General features: G+C 36.2%; 3 protein-coding genes across 3 annotated transcripts; 1 reads left to right on the forward strand and 2 right to left on the reverse strand.

The window, feature by feature from the left end:
• Nucleotides 1–87: 87 nt before the first annotated feature.
• On the reverse strand, nt 88–3,176 carry LOC121807769 (serine/threonine-protein kinase STY13-like). The gene is made up of 6 exons (XM_042208084.1): nt 2,030–3,176; nt 1,281–1,399; nt 993–1,198; nt 736–910; nt 509–643; nt 88–430 (listed from the first exon to the last, which is right to left on the reverse strand). The coding sequence occupies exons 1-6, from the start codon at nt 2,343–2,345 to the stop codon at nt 224–226; spliced, it is 1,158 nt and encodes a 385-aa protein (XP_042064018.1). The 5' UTR covers nt 2,346–3,176; the 3' UTR covers nt 88–223.
• Nucleotides 3,177–6,147: 2,971 nt separating this feature from the next.
• LOC121807770 (protein XRI1-like) lies at nt 6,148–8,348 on the reverse strand. The gene is made up of 8 exons (XM_042208085.1): nt 8,289–8,348; nt 7,797–7,852; nt 7,598–7,720; nt 7,321–7,451; nt 7,182–7,245; nt 7,003–7,090; nt 6,878–6,924; nt 6,148–6,803 (listed from the first exon to the last, which is right to left on the reverse strand). The coding sequence occupies exons 1-8, from the start codon at nt 8,309–8,311 to the stop codon at nt 6,466–6,468; spliced, it is 870 nt and encodes a 289-aa protein (XP_042064019.1). The 5' UTR covers nt 8,312–8,348; the 3' UTR covers nt 6,148–6,465.
• Nucleotides 8,349–14,516: 6,168 nt separating this feature from the next.
• LOC121807561 (protein tesmin/TSO1-like CXC 2) lies at nt 14,517–18,566 on the forward strand. The gene is made up of 8 exons (XM_042207826.1): nt 14,517–14,999; nt 15,841–16,001; nt 16,091–17,098; nt 17,180–17,254; nt 17,324–17,507; nt 17,580–17,675; nt 17,756–17,822; nt 17,906–18,566. The coding sequence occupies exons 1-8, from the start codon at nt 14,895–14,897 to the stop codon at nt 18,313–18,315; spliced, it is 2,106 nt and encodes a 701-aa protein (XP_042063760.1). The 5' UTR covers nt 14,517–14,894; the 3' UTR covers nt 18,316–18,566.
• The last annotated feature ends 179 nt before the right edge of the window (nt 18,567–18,745 follow it).

The raw sequence follows: 18,745 nt of genomic DNA on the forward strand, positions 1-18,745 counted from the left end.
TCCTACCTCCATTACTTTACTTGGTAGTACAATATTTTTGCAAATCTGTCATTTCATTTGGAATTAAAAAGAAAAAAAGGCCAACAATGAAGGCAAATAGATAGCATTGTGAAGAAAATCACAAATCCATAAATCCTTAAAAGTAGATAAAGAAAACTATCTTCACAAATGGGAATTCATCTAATTAATGGCTGAAAAAACAGAGGAGAAGCTAGACAATCTTTTATGGGCCTCTAGTCGGAGCAAAGCAGAAACACCTTGCTGATTGGTCCTCCGGTATCATGCCGCCGCCTTTGCTCGTGTCGATTGCCTCGAGCAGCCTCACAACCTCATCCATCTCCGGCCGTCTGTCTGGGTTTGCATCCCAACACCGTTTCATGATGCTTGCAAGAGAGCTCGGACAACAACGTGGGATCTCCGGTCGTAGATTCTACCAAGACATATGATCGAGAGTATTAGAATGATCGAACGCTCAAAACTTAATCACAGTAAGGTGAATAAAAGTTACCTGTCGAACAACAGCTGACATAATATCAGCAAAGCTATAATCGTTGTAAGGCAGATCACAACAGTATATTTCCCACAAGCAAACACCGAAACTGTATACGTCACATTTTCGGTTATAAGGCTTCCCATCGAGTACCTAAGTAGACCATAAATTTATCATTTATAAGCATGTACGTCGCAACAAAGGATATTGATTTCCATATTTTTATGTCATTTCTAGAGAGTTACCTCAGGAGCCATATAGCCTAGAGTTCCGGTTTCACCAGTCATGTCGCTCGGATTATTAGCTTCAACACGAGCGACACCAAAATCAGCGATTTTCAGTGTTCTTTGAGCACCTATAAGCATGTTTTCTGCTTTCACATCACGATGTACAATCCTTTGCACGTGCAGATAGCTCAGCCTGCAAGGAGACGAATGACATAAGGTAAAACATCGAATGATAGAGCTACTGCAGACAAAATGCACATTTAAGAAAGATTTACCCTCGTGCAAGGTCCAGAGCAAGCTGGATCACAACTTTAAAGGGAAGCTTCTTTTTCCGATTCTTGAATAAGTAGCTCTTCAATGTGCCTCCGGAGAGAAATTCCACGACAACACAACATGCCCTTGGCGGGAGGTTCGTGTAACCCTCGGATGGATTCTTTGGAGGAACTTTCAATTGTGACACCCCCATTGACGCGCCAATGAACTACAACGAGAATTCATTTTTAGGAATAATTACAAAAACTTCAAACACGGAGAATAGACCCTGAAATAAGTTAGATATTTACACTTGTAACGTTGGGATGGTCGAGCTTGTGCCAAACAGAAACCTCCTGTTTGAATGATGCTCGAATCTCAGCAGCTTCTGCAGCTGTTTTCGTGCCATCCTCCCAATCCAACACCTTAACTGCAGAAGAGGAAAAACATCTAAACTCGATTTTTGCTATAAATAATGACCACACAAACATAGTACTACTATGTAGCATATAAAGTTTTCACTGTGCAACTCAGTTACTTGAATTATCTAATCCACTGTGTTTTGGATTTAATTTTGCTGCAAACCTAAATCTATGCACTGGAATACAGGCAATGTCTAGAAACACATTAAGGGTTGTTGTTATACGAAATACGCAGATGATGTTTCGTAGCTACAGAGTGGTGAAACAGAGAAAGGGGCATCATGAGGCCTAAAATGAACTCGTATATCGAAGAAGATGAGCTATTATTAAAGAAGCAACTCGTGCAAATATTACTATGACTTAGAGGGCACACAAGTTTGAAGTAATAACCGCATTTTGGTTGAATAACGACTTCAAAAACCATCACTCCGTAGATACAGTATCAGCCCAAACATTTACTCTGATATTTAAAAGCTAAATAAGATCAAGTCATTGTGTAAGTTTTCACTAGTATCGACCAGAAAAGAAAGCAACGAGCATTGCCTAAAAGATACAGCCGATAAAAACAGTTTCAGATACTAATAAATATGACATACATAACAGAAAGACAACCTTAAACAACAAGATTGGACAAATACCTGCAACATCCCGGCCATCATAAGTACTCCGGTAAACTATGCCATAGGTCCCCTGAGCCACAAGGTATCGAAGTTCTAACTTAGTAGGATCGATCTCCCACACCTCTCTCGGCTTCTGGCTGGTCTGAGTTTCCAAATTCCTGGACCAAACCTTGCTCAAGTGCTTCTCAAGCTGTAAATCTAAGCTCTTGAGATCAATCTTATCAGCCCGAAAAATCATATCTTTGCTGCTAATGCTTTCTACGCTCTTATCCGACAAGCTCTTACTACTACTATTTCCCTCACCCTTCAATTCCTCACTCGTATTCGGATCCATGCTGCTAAGACTCAGCCTTTAAACTCGAAAATATGCCAGCAGAATAAAAAACTTATAACTAAAATAGGCAAACGAGCATACAAAATCAATATGTGATCAGAGCTTCAATTCAACCTTTTTATCTCCAAATTTATAACAACGAAAACTCTTGACAACTTTCCTATTGCAAGACGAACTCTAACACAAATAACTACGAATGAGCTAAACAAAGAAGTCTATTCCAATGTGGACTTACGATTCGTATAAAAGAGAGGACAAAGTAATGCAAGAGAATTAAAAATAAAAAATTTGACTTTTCAAGAAATGAAAAGCCTTATTTATTCAAGCCAGCAATTAGAGCTGGGGAAAATGCCCAAATAGAAAAGATTAAAAAGTAAACCCTAAGAAAATGACCTCAATGTTTTTCTAATAGCAAAGATCGGCTCCAACACAACCCATAACAATCTTCTTAACAGAATCAAACCCAAAAAAACAAAATAAAAATCAAATCTTTACTCAAGTAAAAAAAATCAACAGTTTCACACATCCAATCAAAATATACTAACAAGCATATGCTAGCTACGAGTACGTATATCGCACGAATTAAACTGCAAAACCGCAAAATTTGACCAGATTTCTAAAAAAATCAAGAACTTGAAATTTAAGCCGACATATTCTCAGAAAGAGAGAATATTAATTGTGTGAAGAAGAATGACGGTGAATGAGGGTCCAGATATAAAGGGCTGAGAGAGAGAGAGAGAGAGAGAGAGAGAGAGAGGGTGTTGCCTAAAATTGAGGTTTTACTTTCACTTAGGTTTCTAGTGAGAGAGAATTTAGGATAGGACAGAAGGTACACCGAAAAACATAAAGGTACTATTCCGTGCATGTCCGTCCAACTAAATTACCTGAAAATCTACAAATACCCCTCTTGAATTTACCAAATTACCCCTCTTTGTTTTAGTAGTAAGTAGTACTCCCTCCGTTCCATAGTAGTGGAGTCATTTTGCCATTTTGGTACATTCCATAGTAGTGGAGTCATTTCCCTTTTTAGTAAAAGTTAACATATTTCTTCTCACTTACTTTACTCTCTCTTACTTTATTCTCTCTTCATCTCTCTACTTTCTTAATCTCCGTGCCGAAAAGAAATGCCCCCACTACTATGGAATGGAGGGAGTAGTAATTTATTTCACATTATTACGATGCCTAAAACAAAAGTTCAATCCATAAAACACTTCAATATAATTATTTACACAATTTAATGTGGCTCCACTTTTTTTTGTGTTTCTCTTATATTATTAATCAATAATCACCTCACCATTTTTTGCATTGCATAATCTAAGCAAAGAAGTATGTTTAATCTTGTACTATTATTAGTAAGTATCCAATTACAACAAATAAAAGACGACGGGAGTTGGAGCTGTGGCGAAGATATCAAGGTACTCACTTGCTATTATTGTTAGTATGGTTAAACTTAAATTGGGGTCGTCGATTCACTTTAAAATTGAATTGGTGTTTTTAATTTGAAACTTGAATTGGATATCGGGTTTGTAACTCCACTGGGTCTAGTTATGGTTAGGAAAATTGTGAACCGCGAACCAACGATTAACCAAGATTCTGGGTGAAGTTGAGAAAAATCAAATATAAAAAAACGGGAAATATTAGGGAACCCACAGTGGGGCGGATGATAGGCAGCCCGATGCCTCGGGCGCGCCATCGTCTGCCATTGTGGGTGTGCGGACGATGGACGATGCGTCGTCCTCGCCCGACAGATAGTCCGCGGAGGAAGCGCAGACGATATGGCATCGTCCGCGCCATCGCCCGCCCACTGTGGGCGACGCGGACGATGGCGTGGACGATGCAACGCGTTTTTTGTTTTTTTTTCGAATTTTGTCTATTTATTAAACCTCGTTTCGCATTCTATTTTTCATACGAACATATCTCGCATCTCTCATTTCTCTCATCTCTCACAAACCAAAATGAACAACGACGATGACCGGAGTTATTCAGAGGGCGGTAGTCTGACCTTGACTCAAGCCTTAAATGCAGCCGTTCAAGAAGCAATGGCAGAATGCTTAGCCGAAATGCAGCGCGAGGAGGCGGCGGCGGCGGCGGAGCAGATCCCCAGGCCTCAATGCGCAACCAACAAGACCATGCTCAGCTCATGAACGACATGATTGAAGAAGTGTGGGCCCGTAACCGTCGTCGCTGAGTTTGCGTATTTTTTTTAATTCGTATTGTAATGTATTAATTTTATAAATGAAATGAAGATTTTTCCCAATTTTTGTATTTATCTAAATATTCAAATAAAAGAAAATGCTTATGGCGGCTTATAGGACGCCCCACTGCAGGTGAAAGGGTAGAAGGATAAAATGCTGACGTGGCGGTGCATAGAGCGCGCCTTAGGGCGCCCCACTGCTGATGCCCTTATAAAATCGTGGACCATTCGTGTACTATTGGCAATTAATCCATATTATAATATTTTTTTCATTTTGTAATTTGGTTTAAATCTATTAGAAAACTGACAATATTTTTATGTATTCATAAAATTAATAATGAATAAAACAAAAAAGTTAAAGACTATTTGAACAAAACGAGAGCGATATATACTACTATAAGATGTGTAGTATAACATTTCTAATTAATTTATGATGAGATTTATAAGAAAATCACATGAGCCCATATATACATTATGCTTATGGAAAAAGGCATAAACTTAAAAATGTTAACTCTAAGGTAACAAGTAGCAACCACCAGTTTTAGTGTTTACTTTGCCTTCATTGACAACAAGTAGCAGTAGTTGAAGGGATGGGATCCCCTGCTGTGGTGGGAGCACAGCAGGGGCTGCTGCTCCTCACAAAAATATTTTAATTTTAATTTTTTTTTTTTTTATTTTAATAATTTGAATTTAATATTAAAATATTTGTATGGGAGAGGCACAGCAGCCCTTGCTGTGCTCCCACCACAGCAGGGGATCCCATCCCGTAGTTGAATGGGATGTCAAACCAAACTCGTCCCTAAAATTTAATCTTTTAATACGTACAATAATAGTGATAGAAGTTGCAAATTAAAAGAAAGTCTACCTATAAATAACAATTATTTATTGTTTCAACAAATATTCGGTTGATTCTAATGTAAAAAGCACGGCTAATGGATTAGATCCAACAAATACGAGTCTTCCACAAAAGGTTGACTATCAATAAATTAGTGAGTTATTGAGGTTTCCTATACAGAATAAACAATCAGATTATTTGATTCTCTAAGCCTACAGATAGTTTTTCTGATGGAGGAATATATTAATATACTATCTCATCGTGTAATAAATATAAAATTGATTTTAGACTCACATTTAATGACGTAAACAAATACACAAAATAATTAAATATTGATTTTCTAGATATCTTGCCCGCGTGGGACCCCAAATTTCTTACTACAAAAATAATACAAACCATAATAATAATAATAATAATCATAATATTATACCCTTATGATACTTAATTTTAGATACTAGTGATAATTAATGGAAGATTAAATTAGTATAGCCTCACTGATGAATGAATACAAACATTCTTCTTATAGTAATTATTCACATCTAGTTGATAGAATAATTTTGATGAGAAAGTTATGAACTTAACAGTTTGCTTTTTTTAAATACTAACCACCCAATATTTATTAGGTGGTGTTATGTTTTTTTGGGCTCTAATAATATTTACTAGCCTTTTTACATATTTATTCAAGCCCAATCAGTAAAACACTTCTCCCAAAAAAAGATGAAAAAAAATAAATACACATTTTAGTACTGAAATTTGAAATCAATACCAACATGTTGAAACAGAAAAAGGAGAATGGCATAAGATGATAATGGCATCAACAAGTATAACGATTTATACATTTATATGCCTATCATTTTGATAAAGCTGTAAGAAAAGGAAAACCTCAAAATCAATGGCGGTTTTGATGTTTATCACAAAAATATGATGAAAACTGAAGTAGCTTTCCTCTATAGAAACAATGCAAAAATGAGGCTCAACTTAGGCTAAGATCCTCTAGTATAATCTTGAGAAATCAGTTGGGAACTGATCTCAAGGTGTGAGCTTACTCTCGTTCCTCGTGAGAAACGAGCATCATCCTTGACCATCATCACCTACCCTTTGGTCCTCATGATTGTGATGCTGCCCTTCCCACCTTCGGTGTGGATTTTGGTCTTCCCAACGACAGGCTTCCCGGAGAATGCTGATGTGGGATACTCGTCTTCTGCTGGTTTAGGCTTTGGTGGATTGTGGATCCTCTGGTTTATGTCCTGGAGAGTTGTGTGTCCGAGCAGACTACATGGTTTGATGAATGTGAATGGATAGATCACCGATGATGCTGGCTTGGGAGGCGTTCGCATGTATGATTTTGTACCTCTGAAGACAACGTTTCGAGGAGTACTAATACTAAGAGTGTTCTTGACCTCATAAGTAGGAGCAGTGTTGCAAAGCTCTGCAATAGCACGTTTACGTTGCTTTGAGAGTTCAAACGGGAGGTGGAAGAAAGGGAGATGGTTTTAAGATTACCCGTGACATCAATTTGAACATCGGATGCTCCTCCACATGCACTATTGCTGTTGTTTATACAAAGAGCTCTTGTCATCAATAATGTTTTAGTTAAAGAAATGGTGAAAAAGTGATGGCGAACGTACAAATCTTCGTTGCAGAGGTGCATCCCGGGATCATTGAAGCAGTCTGCCATCCACCCTTCGGATGAAGGATCCAAGCACTCATTGCTGGCTGCAGACATGCCATCTATATATTAGTATATCGTTATATAAAAAACACACGCGTGATTTAAAATCAGGCACGAGATATGTGAGAGACGAACTTGTGAAACCAGCGACCCACTGTGACATGTCTGAAATAGCAGCTTCAAGAGACTGTTCTGTCTCCTAAACAAGGAATCAAACAAGAATTAGCATCTGTTTTGGAAAAAATGTGATGGAAAAATAACTAGTTGCATCAACCTTAGATCTTAAAAACTCCTCATCGTTGCAAATGGGCGTTTCCAAGACTTCGGACTCAAACTGCAGCATCCTGCGCCTTTTCACTTGAGACGAGTGATCCCTGTACAGCTCCGACTCTTTCCCTGATGTCCCTGCAGTTTATCCAATGAGGCACGAGTTGAGCAACATGGACAAAGAATGCACACAGATAGAACAAGCAATAGTAACAAATGAAAAAAACAGATGATTTTGCTTCGTCACATCAATTAACAATAATTAGATGGACAGAACATCATACCATTGTTGGTGACATAGTAGGGCAAGTCTCCACAGGCCTTAACCGGGGTAGTCTCGTTGTCGAACATATAAGAGATATGATCTACATTGTGTTCCACTTCATTCATAAGGGACTTAGATGCTTCTGCCAACCACATTAGGCAAAGTTAACCTTCAAATCCCTCAACCAAACAAGCGAAAAACACGAATTCAGAGCTTACCTATGCTAGTGTTATCTTCAAGAGAATAAACCTGATTTCTCCAGCCCCACATGTCACTGTTATCAATTCACCAATTTCTTTTAACAATGAGCTTAAACAGAGAAATGCACATTGATGTGAAGAAACTAGCTTTGAGCATAATCCAAGAAGCTCAGAAACCATAAACAACAAGAAAATCATGCTGAAGTTAAGAAATGATTGTTCTAACTAAATAAATCAAGAAACCACTTTTTGTGCATACACAATGCCCTAATTAACAAATTCTTGTCAAATACATAAAAAAAGGGAAAGTTCTTCTAGAAAAAACATCTAACAATATACAAGAATCAGATATTCCAAGATAGCTAAACAATCAGGATTAACATCTTCATTTACAGATTTAGAAAATAGCATGATAAACCACAAAATCAAGAAAATAATATTAAAATGGACCCTATTCGAAAAATTAAAAGAAAATAAAATGGGGCTTTTGTTGGGGATTGAAGAACTAACCTGCCATTGTTGTTGTAGCTCATCTTCTATTCCTGTAAAAATTTCCTTCCTCCAATAAAAGAACAATAGTGCTTTAAATCAGACAATACAACTGCTATAATGTTATAAAACAACAAATCTTAACTAGCCGTTACAGGTTTAATTAAACATTCACCTGTTTAATAAATGAAAAAAAATAAAACTCGGCAACTACACATTCCAAGACGGAATATATAGCTAACTATTAATGAAAAAGCTCATCTTTTGAATAATACACATATATAGTAAATTATACACATATGTAGCAAATCATAGGTAAACATTATATACATCTTGTCAAAGATATAGAATATTTTGTGTGAAGAGCGTATAAATAATAAAATTATTACATGAGAATATGGGATCTCAATTGTGGATTAGTATCTTTTTTGTTTCATTGACTCTTTATGAAGAGTCAATATATATTGATTGCTCATGGTTGCAATTTTATTTTCCATAGATCCATATTATTGAAATGTTTTAATTTTAATGAATCAATATATATTGATTCAATTGTTGCTTTTTTGATTATCCATAGATGATAGATCCATATTATTGCAAATGTTTTAATTTGTATGACTTATAAGCAATTAATTTGAACAATGAATTAATTTCCACTCTTTATAGGACCGGAGTTAATTATTGTATTAAAATTGTCTAATTTTGTATTTAAACGATCCGCTACATTAATTGAAATAATTAACATCTCACGAGCATTTACTTTATATTATTAAGTATTTCCATTCTCATTACTAAAATTTCTTTAACCTCATTCAAAGAGAGTTAGTTAATTCATGGTCAATTGACTCAATCGTCTTGATACTTATTGCTGTCCATATCCAATTTTCAATTTTTTTTACATATTTCAGTAATAAAGGAGAGTGGGCCTTGACTAGAGCAGATACACAGCCGGGGATCCAAGTCCAAGACAGCCCAATTAGTTAATTATATAATAACCACATCTCAAATGAAAATTATAATTATTACTACTAACATTCATTTAATTTGACAGCTAATGTTTTATGCAAGTTTACGTTGGAATCTTGAATTTAAGATGTCCAGTCAACGAAGGTTGACCAATAATAAATGTGACGAGACATTTAATTTTTGGAAATTAAATGATATAGCGTCGATATACGTTCCGCGTAGATGACCGCAATATACTCAATTTCTCAAATCCGATTCCCGGTGAGTGAGAAATAGTGGATAAAAGTTGGTCACATTGTAGCTTTTGATAAAGCTATGAGTTGAAAGTGTAGGGAGTAATTAACTAGTGTTAGTTATCCCACATAGGAGATGAGACACATCTTTAAATGTGTATTTATTAAGTGACTTATTACCCTATGTAATTATCGTGGACTAAGATGGGTAAAAGAGCCCACATGCGTACCGAGCCGAGCCGCGCCCTTGCCCTTGGATCTTGGCATTTGGTCTTTGGGCTTGTCCCTGGATCCAGACTTAATGTTTTGGGCAGCAGCCTGATCAACTCTGTCTGCTGCGCCTTGAGCGATGGCTTGATCAGTGTCTTGATCAAGTCGCTTCACGAAGTCCACATGTGACGGTTGAACTAGGGCGTGTACAGCGTCTAGATTCAACGTCGACCACTCCAGCTTTCAAACTCGTAACGGCCGGCGGTTACTGCCCCGCCATGATGAGCCATGATGACAGCCATCAAGGCTGAGTTGACCCCCGCAGTAGACCAAGCCTATAAATAGGCTAGTCATTCCTTGCATTAGGATATAGAACAACATACGAACATACTCACAAGCATCATACTCTTTCTGCATTGTTTTTCTATCAAAGCTCTGCTCTTTCCTCCATCCAGTTCGCCGGAGCTCTGTTGATTGCGGTGCTGCTTCACCAGAGACATAGCCGTTTTATCTTTGGGGACGACACGCCAAACCGAGAGCACTACCGGGGCGTATCTCGTCTTGCGGAAAGAGGCTTCCTCGACTCGGCTAAGTTTAATTTCCTTTGACAGTTTCGATTTTCGTGTAATTTTTCAGTTTTCAGTTCTTCCTTCTTAGGTTGTATTACGCCCGGTATTGTTTATCTCTTGTAATTCCAGTAAGAAGGATCCCAACAGTTTATTCATATTAATTTAATTTCAATACATTTTAGTCATTTACCTTTAATTTTTAGTAATGGAAAATTCTATTGTTAGTCCGTGTTTTCGGGGCACATGTCGAGTGAGAGTAGCGTGCATGAGTACTGACATGTTCTTATATATACCGATATGCATATATACATAGTCCTGTTATATTGCATGTAACGTATTGATACGTTTTCATATTATGATGATACATTTAATATGATATTGATCAATAATTTTAGTTCAAAATATATTTATAATTGTCTTTGCTACTGTATTATAGATCATACAAGTGGCATTTTCAAAGTGATATAATGATATATGCAGATTAATACAATATATGCAAAAGATCAACTGAAGCATGACTATATCAGCATAATAAATTCATCAAATATGGGTACATTAGTTAGACGGTATCTTTATAACAGTAAGCACACGAATATATGAACATGCACAATAATATTAAAATTTTCGTTTTCTTAACATATGCAATTATGATGTCGGTTGAAGTATTATAAAATTAATGATATATACCTTCTGAAAAATATTTAAATCAAAATATTTATGTGGAAGTCAGTGTTCTAATATCCCTTCTAGTTCTAGGAGAGAAGCTGGCGATTAACTTAAATTAATTGACATGGAGAAAACTCTGTGTACATACGAGGTCATAAATCTGATTAGTCTTTTAATAACTTTGAGAGCAAGGTAATTTAATTTTTTCTTTCTCCATTATTACTTATAGTAGTAGTCGTCGTAGTAGTAATGCATTTAGCATTTTCCCAATTTGTTGATTATAGCCTTTTTTATATATATTTTGTTGATATGATTGACAACTTTTTATTCTTTTCAATGTGATTGCTAATGTTCTATTATATCGTTCTATTATATCATTGATAATTTAATTTTGAGTGATGCTAAATGGCCATAATGTGGTCGGCCATAAAGAGTTAATTTAGTCCATTTACATGTATAAAAAAATTAGAATTACCGATATAAACTTATATGTGTGTGAATGGATTTGTGAGTTGATACTTATCTTTGAATTCCATTACGTAAAACACATTAATATCACGAATTACTATATACGTTGAGCAACAATCAAGAAATGACAGTAGTAATAAGTTGAGCAAAAACTATGAAAGAGCAACACTAACATGTTGAGCAACATATAATGAAGATGATATAAAAGTAAAATCAAGTAGTATTAAACCAAAAATTTGAAAAAAAATCAATTTTTTTTGTTATTTAATTAATTTATGGCTGGCCATAATGTGGCCGCATAACATTATTCTTTAATTTTACCGTTTATATCGAACTCAAATATTACACCATTTTTTAATATATGTGACGCAACTTTTTGAAACAGACCAATATTTGGTGTGTCATTTTTGTAGAAAAACGCAACAATCGGTTTGAATTTGCGGTATGATTGAAGAAGCTTTTCACAAAAAAAAAAAGAAATTTAGTATAACTGGAGATAATCAGATAGACCCTAATAAAAAGTGAAATTGTCTTCTATAGAGAAGGATGGAACAGAAATAGAGTGTAGGAAATTTGTTATTTTTTGTAACCCTTAAGCGAAGTATTTTTTAGGCACAAGATTTAAGGAATTGATATTAAATAGTAAGTTAGAATGGCGAGAGTAAAGTATGAGAGAAAGAAAAGTAATGAGTAAAAAGAGAATAAAGAAGATGTAGAATAAAGTAAGAGTGATGATTTTTTGCTAAAAATGGAAATGACTAACTTATATTGGGACATCTCAAAAAAAATCTACGACTCGCTTATCTTGGGATGAAGGGAGTATGAATTAATATGAATAACATGAATCAAAATGTCACGTGCTAGACCATAAACACAACTCAAGAACTTTATAAGATTTTGACTATTAATTTCAAGTTTAATGCTGTAAAATATTTGGAGGGTATCACGTGACATTAAGACTGTCCAAAATAGAATTGGAACCACCAGTAAATGTAGCAATCCAATTCCGAAAAGAAGATTATAATTAGTCAAAGTAAAAGCGGTTAAAGTGGAAATAAATTAGGACAAAAATATTTACTGGTCTGTTCTTATCTTATTCTTTTTGAAGTTATATCAACATTCTTTTAATTCATTAAAATCAGTGCTAAAAGCAAAGAAAGATTCAATAAAGGAAGAAAGGAAATGGAGTGTTATAAAAAAATCATAAAATAATCTAGATATGTATAGTGTACTTAAAAATTAAAATCAGTCGCACATTTGGTGCTGACACAGTCATTTCAAGAAAATGACTAGAAAAATTCATGTGTCGATCGACCAATTTAACAAACATAAATGTGACAACAATAAATGTAGTACAAAATAATAAAGATGGCCATTTTAACAATAAATACAAATTTCACGAGATGTATGTCATGGCGTTGAAGTTAGATAATTAGGTGCGGGCGGGACCACTGTTAGTAATTGTACACCTCACGTGGCCGATCACGTATGGTCCCACACGTTTAAATTCTCCGGCGCGCCAACATTAAATTCCATTTCTATTATTTTGGCATGTTTTCCACTGCTTTTATTATTTTTATTTCTTTATTTATTGTTTTGGTGACACCATGCATTCACCTAGTCAATGTGGATACTTAGGGCTTGGGAAATCTACTAATTCCATATTATGATATTTGTAGTTGTCATTGATTACAGCTTATCCCAATTTTTCAGGGTTTGGATTTACTTTCGTTTTTCGACCATTATCTGCTATAGTCATTGCTATCGCCTTTATTCTCATCTTCAAATGCCGATTACAATTTTCTTTATTAGGTCGGAGTCTACGAATTCATTTTTTAGGTCATGCACAAAGATGATACGTTCTTAAGATGGATAATTTCTACTTTCTTTATTTTAGTAGTGTACTTGATAATAGGTTAGATATTAAAAATATTTTGCTAAAAAAATCATAAAGTTTGATCAAATTCTGGTCTATCTTGCAATTTCAAAAAATGGCCAATTACATCCTAACTTTTCTCAATTGTCTCATAGTTAATGATTTGAGAAATTATATGGAGTATGATTTTGACAAACGCAAAATATCATGCGAACATAATATTATACTATATAAACAACAACGTTCTTTAATACCTTTAGTCATTATGGCTTTAATTTTTATAAATGTACACACTACGTACATAAATTCAAAATGTAGCATGATGATATTTCTTGCTATGGGACAATTGAAAAAATGTCAAAGTTATGAAATAGATCGTTTTTTTTTACAATTTAACTTTGTAATAGAATTGCTGCAATATACTCCATATACTACACGTAGCTACTTTTGGAGTAAGAATATATTTACTTTTTCCCTTATTCATTGCTTCTCCTCCAATCCATCTTTTTATTTCCTTTTCTTTTCCTTTTCCTTTTCCTATTTTGAATATTAAAATAAGAAACCTAAATGGGAAATTACCCGCCATGAATGGCTTTAAAAGAAAACAGAATGATTATAGATAAAATCATGAAGAGAAAGAACAAATCGTGTTTGCAAAAATAATTAGTTACTAATCATGATAAAACTGCACTAACATGAAATCATAACCGTGCCACAAACCTTGTACCTAAATATCGTGCAATCAACATTATAACATTTACATTTTTCAACAAATTAAATAAAATTGCATCAATTGTTTGACTGAATAAAGTGTGAGACCTAAGATCAAATAGTCAACACGAATAAAAATGAAATAATAATAATAATAATAATAACATTTCTATAACTGGGCCTATACTAATTTACTAATTTATTAAAATAAAAAAATGTAAATAATATACATTGGATCTACTGAAATAGTAACAGATGGCAATAAAGCATAGTTTTACTGATAGTTAAGCCAATGATTGAGCAGTAATGCCTTTCTTAAATGAAAATTATTCCGTAATTAACAATAATAATATACCCGAATAAAACCGCCTCTTACACAATAAAAACCAATTCGTAACTGTAAAACCCAAATGATTTAGCAACAAACAAAAATTATCACTGAAATCAAAAGAACCACGTGGAATAATTGTGCAGATAATCAAAGAATATCTGTATATATACATTTGCCATTGAATTTCCTCAGCGTTATTTACGTTACTTTTTTGTCACTGTTTTCCCTCCCAACAAACAACAGCCCTTTTTTTTGGCTTAGTTTGCTGTGCATATATAACTTCATCCACAACGCAGCACTGCATAGAGACTGTGTGTAGTGTGTTTTCTTTTTTCCTTTTTATTTGTTAGCCTCTGTGTGTGTGTGTGTGTGTTTTTTTTTCTTCTTTATCTTTTGTGGGGTCTTATTTTCTTGAAGAAAAATCCCTTCTTTATCATTGTTTGTGTTGCTGACCTTCGTTTCCCGCTCCTTTCTTCGTTTGACTCCTTTTGTTTCTTACAAACCAAACAAAAGAAAAGAATAGTGTGTCTTTTTTTTAGTGTGTGTGGTTGTCTGATTCAGACAAGAATTTCAGAGTTGGATAGAGAAGAAGATAGAATGATGGGGGAGAGGTGTGAGAGTTCCAGAGGAGAGAGAGAAGTCATGGGAACTCCAGAGAGAAGCAAGAACAGCCAGATCGCCAACTCCATTGCCAAATTTGAGGTTTGATTGAGTTTTATTCCAACATTTTCTGAATTTTTTACTGTGGGTTTTTTGTTTTGCTTTTAAATTGATGAAAACTGGGTTTCAGGTGGTTCTGCCGAAACATGCAATAATTTTGTCATTTTACTTAAGTTGTGATTGCTAATTTGTGAAGTTTGATAACCGAAATTTTGGTTATAAAAAAGCTTTCTTGGTGTTAAAATTCTGTTCTTTTGGTTACTTGATTGATGCTAATGTGGATTTCATTGGCAGCTTTATCTTGCTTTCTTTATTCCTTCAATAACTGGTGCTATTCATGGATTTGGCAAATTTTGGTATGCATTTTCAGTTGTTTACTGAAATCCGAAAATTCTGAGGAGATTACCAAGTCACATTATGCATATTGTGAGTCAGTAGATCCAAGATTCACCTTAAGCTTCTTGGGAAGAAATTCTCTCATATATGCCTTTCAATTCTATTTCACTCTGATTCGTACTATCATCCACTAAGTTCATATTTCTTGAAATATATTATAAGATTTTACTTAACAATAACTGATGAATTGATCAAATTTCTTTAAATTCAGTATTTCTTGTTAGACATCTTATCAACCTTGAAAATATGGGGGAGTTTGGTTATTTGATAAGTAGATTAGGCCTGCAGTTCTCCCATTATGATGGAGCTTGCATTCATAAACTATGCTTAATTCTCATCCTTTTATTCACTATGTCTCATCTTTACTGATTGTGTGTGTGTGTGTTTCCTGCACTAAAATCAGTGGCGGATTTAGGGGGCGGCTGCCCCCGGCCTATGTGTGTTTTCAGTGATATTGGTTTCTGATGATTCCCCTTGTTACATGCAGGACTCCCCTGTCTTTAGCTTCCTCAACAATCTTTCCCCTATCAAGCCGGTTAAACCGGTGCACATCTCTCAGACGATAAATCCACTTAGCTTTGCTTCTCTTCCATCCGTTTTCAGTTCACCCCATCTTGCTTCTCTCAGGGAATCTAGATTTCTTCGCAGGTAACATTTCCATCTTTCATAAAATCTATGTTGAATCTCGAGTTTATGCATTTATGTTTTATGAAGTAATTGTTGTTTCCTGTGTCCAGGCATAGTCTTTCAGATCCATCAAAGCCCGAGTTCTCCTCTAATGATGGGAACAAAGTTGATCCAAACATGGGAGTCACTATGAACTTGGACGAACACAAGGAGTCAAATCCGGATGCAAATTGTGAAAAGGCTAGTGAGTCACCATATGTATGCTCGAAGCTTGTGGTTGAGTTTGCAGAAACACTGAGCTGTGAGATGGACATTGTCGGCTCGGGCTTGAGTGGTCTTGAGGCCAAACAGGTAGCAGAATATGCTTGCACTTCTTCAGCATTTGTGGAAGACCAGAGGAGTGAGGCGAATGCGGAGGTGTTGGGCAATACTGGTGGGAACTGTTGGGACAGTTTGATTGCTGATTCATCTGATCTTTTCATCTTTGAATCACCAAAAGCAAAGGCTTGCAATGAATCTGTTGATCCAGCAACGGCTTTCTATAGGAGCATTAGGAATGCCATCCAGAACGTCCAATCCTTTGGTGCAGCGGCTTGTGGTGAACGAGGAAACGCAGCTGAAAACATGCCTAGTCAGCCTGAAGAAGGAATTGGGATGATTGAAAACATGCCTTTGCAGAATTTTTCTGGTGTCAGCCGTGGAATGAAAAGGCGCTCTCTTGTCTTCGAGATGGCAGGAGGCCATAGGAAGAATATGGAGGATGGATCAGCTCGTGATTCGCCTCTACTGCTAACAAACTCTGATGGCAATGCTTCCTCGGACAAGCAAATAGCTCGGACTAAGACTGGAAGTGATTGTTCTGGTCTCCTGCCTGGGATCGGCTTGCATTTGAATGCTTTGGCAGCGACTCACGAGTCATCAACCTCTGGTAGATTATTGATCGGATCGAGCTCATCTGCCCATTTTCCTCCTCCAACTACTAGCCAAGACTTGTTAAGCAGCTACCTATTGGAAAGTGGGGTTGATACCTTCGAAAGCCTTCTCCTGGAAGATCATAGCCGGGAATCTGGATATATCGCGAATGAAGATATAAATCCGAGTAGTCCAAAGAAGAGGAGGTATGTCAGCTTTTTCACAGGGAGATTAAGTTTTTACACTTGAGTCATTTGATCATAAATTGCTGGAATTTGATAATTCAGGCGTAAGTCGGAGCAAGGTGGAGATGGTGAATCTTGTAAACGATGCAATTGTAAAAAATCAAAGTGTTTAAAACTGTAAGTTCCACATTTTGCATAAGCCTAAAAATCTAGGAATGGATAGCTAATTCATGGTGTGAACTGCAGTTACTGTGAGTGCTTTGCTGCTGGTGTCTACTGTGTGGAGCCGTGCGCGTGTATAGACTGCTTCAACAAGCCCGTGCACGAGGAAACTGTCCTCGCCACGCGCAAGCAGATTGAGTCAAGAAATCCTCTTGCATTTGCTCCTAAAGTGATCAGGACCTCTGATTCTGTATCAGAGATAATAGGGGTATGAACTGAACCTTGTTGCTCGTCTTGCCTGCATACAACGTGTTGAAACTCTTTGCTACGTCTCGTGCAGGATGACTTTGCCAACACTCCTGCTTCTGCTCGCCATAAAAGAGGATGCAACTGCAAGAAATCCGGCTGCCTCAAGAAATACTGTGAATGCTATCAAGTTGGTTATCTTCCCTTCCCCTACCTGTATATACGTCGTTTCCCCCTTTTTCTTGATAGTGAGCCTTTAACCTTTTCAAGGGAGGTGTCGGATGCTCCATAAACTGCAGATGCGAAGGATGCAAGAATGCGTTTGGCAGAAAAGATGGTGAGCCTAAACTCATTCCTCTCAATTCCATATTTACTTATATTTCTTGTCTAACTTGTTTCGTTATACGAATAATGTATCAGGTTCGTGCGCATCAGCATTGCACGGGGACGTAGAAGATGAAAATGACACTACTGAGAAGGCTGCACTCGACAGCAGAAGCCTCTACAAGGCTTGTATTCACGATGATCTTGATCAAAGCGCGCCTTCAAAGAAGAGGCCACCTAGAGCCTATGTTCCTCCCACCAGCTCCAGCTCCAGCTCATATTCTGGCTTTGGAGCGTTTCCACCACCGCCTAAATGGAGGCCGCATCTTGAGGGGGGAGACGAGATGCCACATTTTCTTGCAGGAGGAGGAGGGTCGCCTATCAAGGCGTCCTCGCCTAACAGGAAGAGAGTTACTCCGCCTCAGACCTTGACTGGTCTCAGGAGCAGCCGGAAGCTCGTACTTCAGTCTATCCCGTTGTTCCCTTCCCTTGCATCCAACCAGTAGACCATCTCTCTTCGTCTCCTACCTATGGTTGCTCTCAGTTTTGTTCTGGTGAATGAGGTTTTTTGGCCTTTATGATCAATAAAATGCTCTCTCTCTGACTCTTAATCTATTCATTCTTTTATTATCTTCAGACTTTACTGCTAATTTCAATCTATGTGGCCATAATATGGCTGGCTATAAAGGTAAATATATAAATTATGTGTAATAATAAAATAATAGCTTCATTTAATGCTTAAATATGTTTCCTCTAATTACCCTTCTTACCCACTTTAACATAGTATGAATATTAGTTTCAACTTTAATTTTTGTTTTAAAAATCATTACAAACATTATGAATTAAAGAAAAAAACTGAAATTTATAAATCTTTGCCAACTAAAGGTGTATTTCCTACCTATCCATTTTTTAAATTAAATGATAAATTTATGAGAT

The sequence above is a fragment of the Salvia splendens genome, chromosome 6 (assembly GCF_004379255.2).
Source record: "Salvia splendens isolate huo1 chromosome 6, SspV2, whole genome shotgun sequence".
Lineage (NCBI taxonomy): Eukaryota > Viridiplantae > Streptophyta > Magnoliopsida > Lamiales > Lamiaceae > Salvia > Salvia splendens.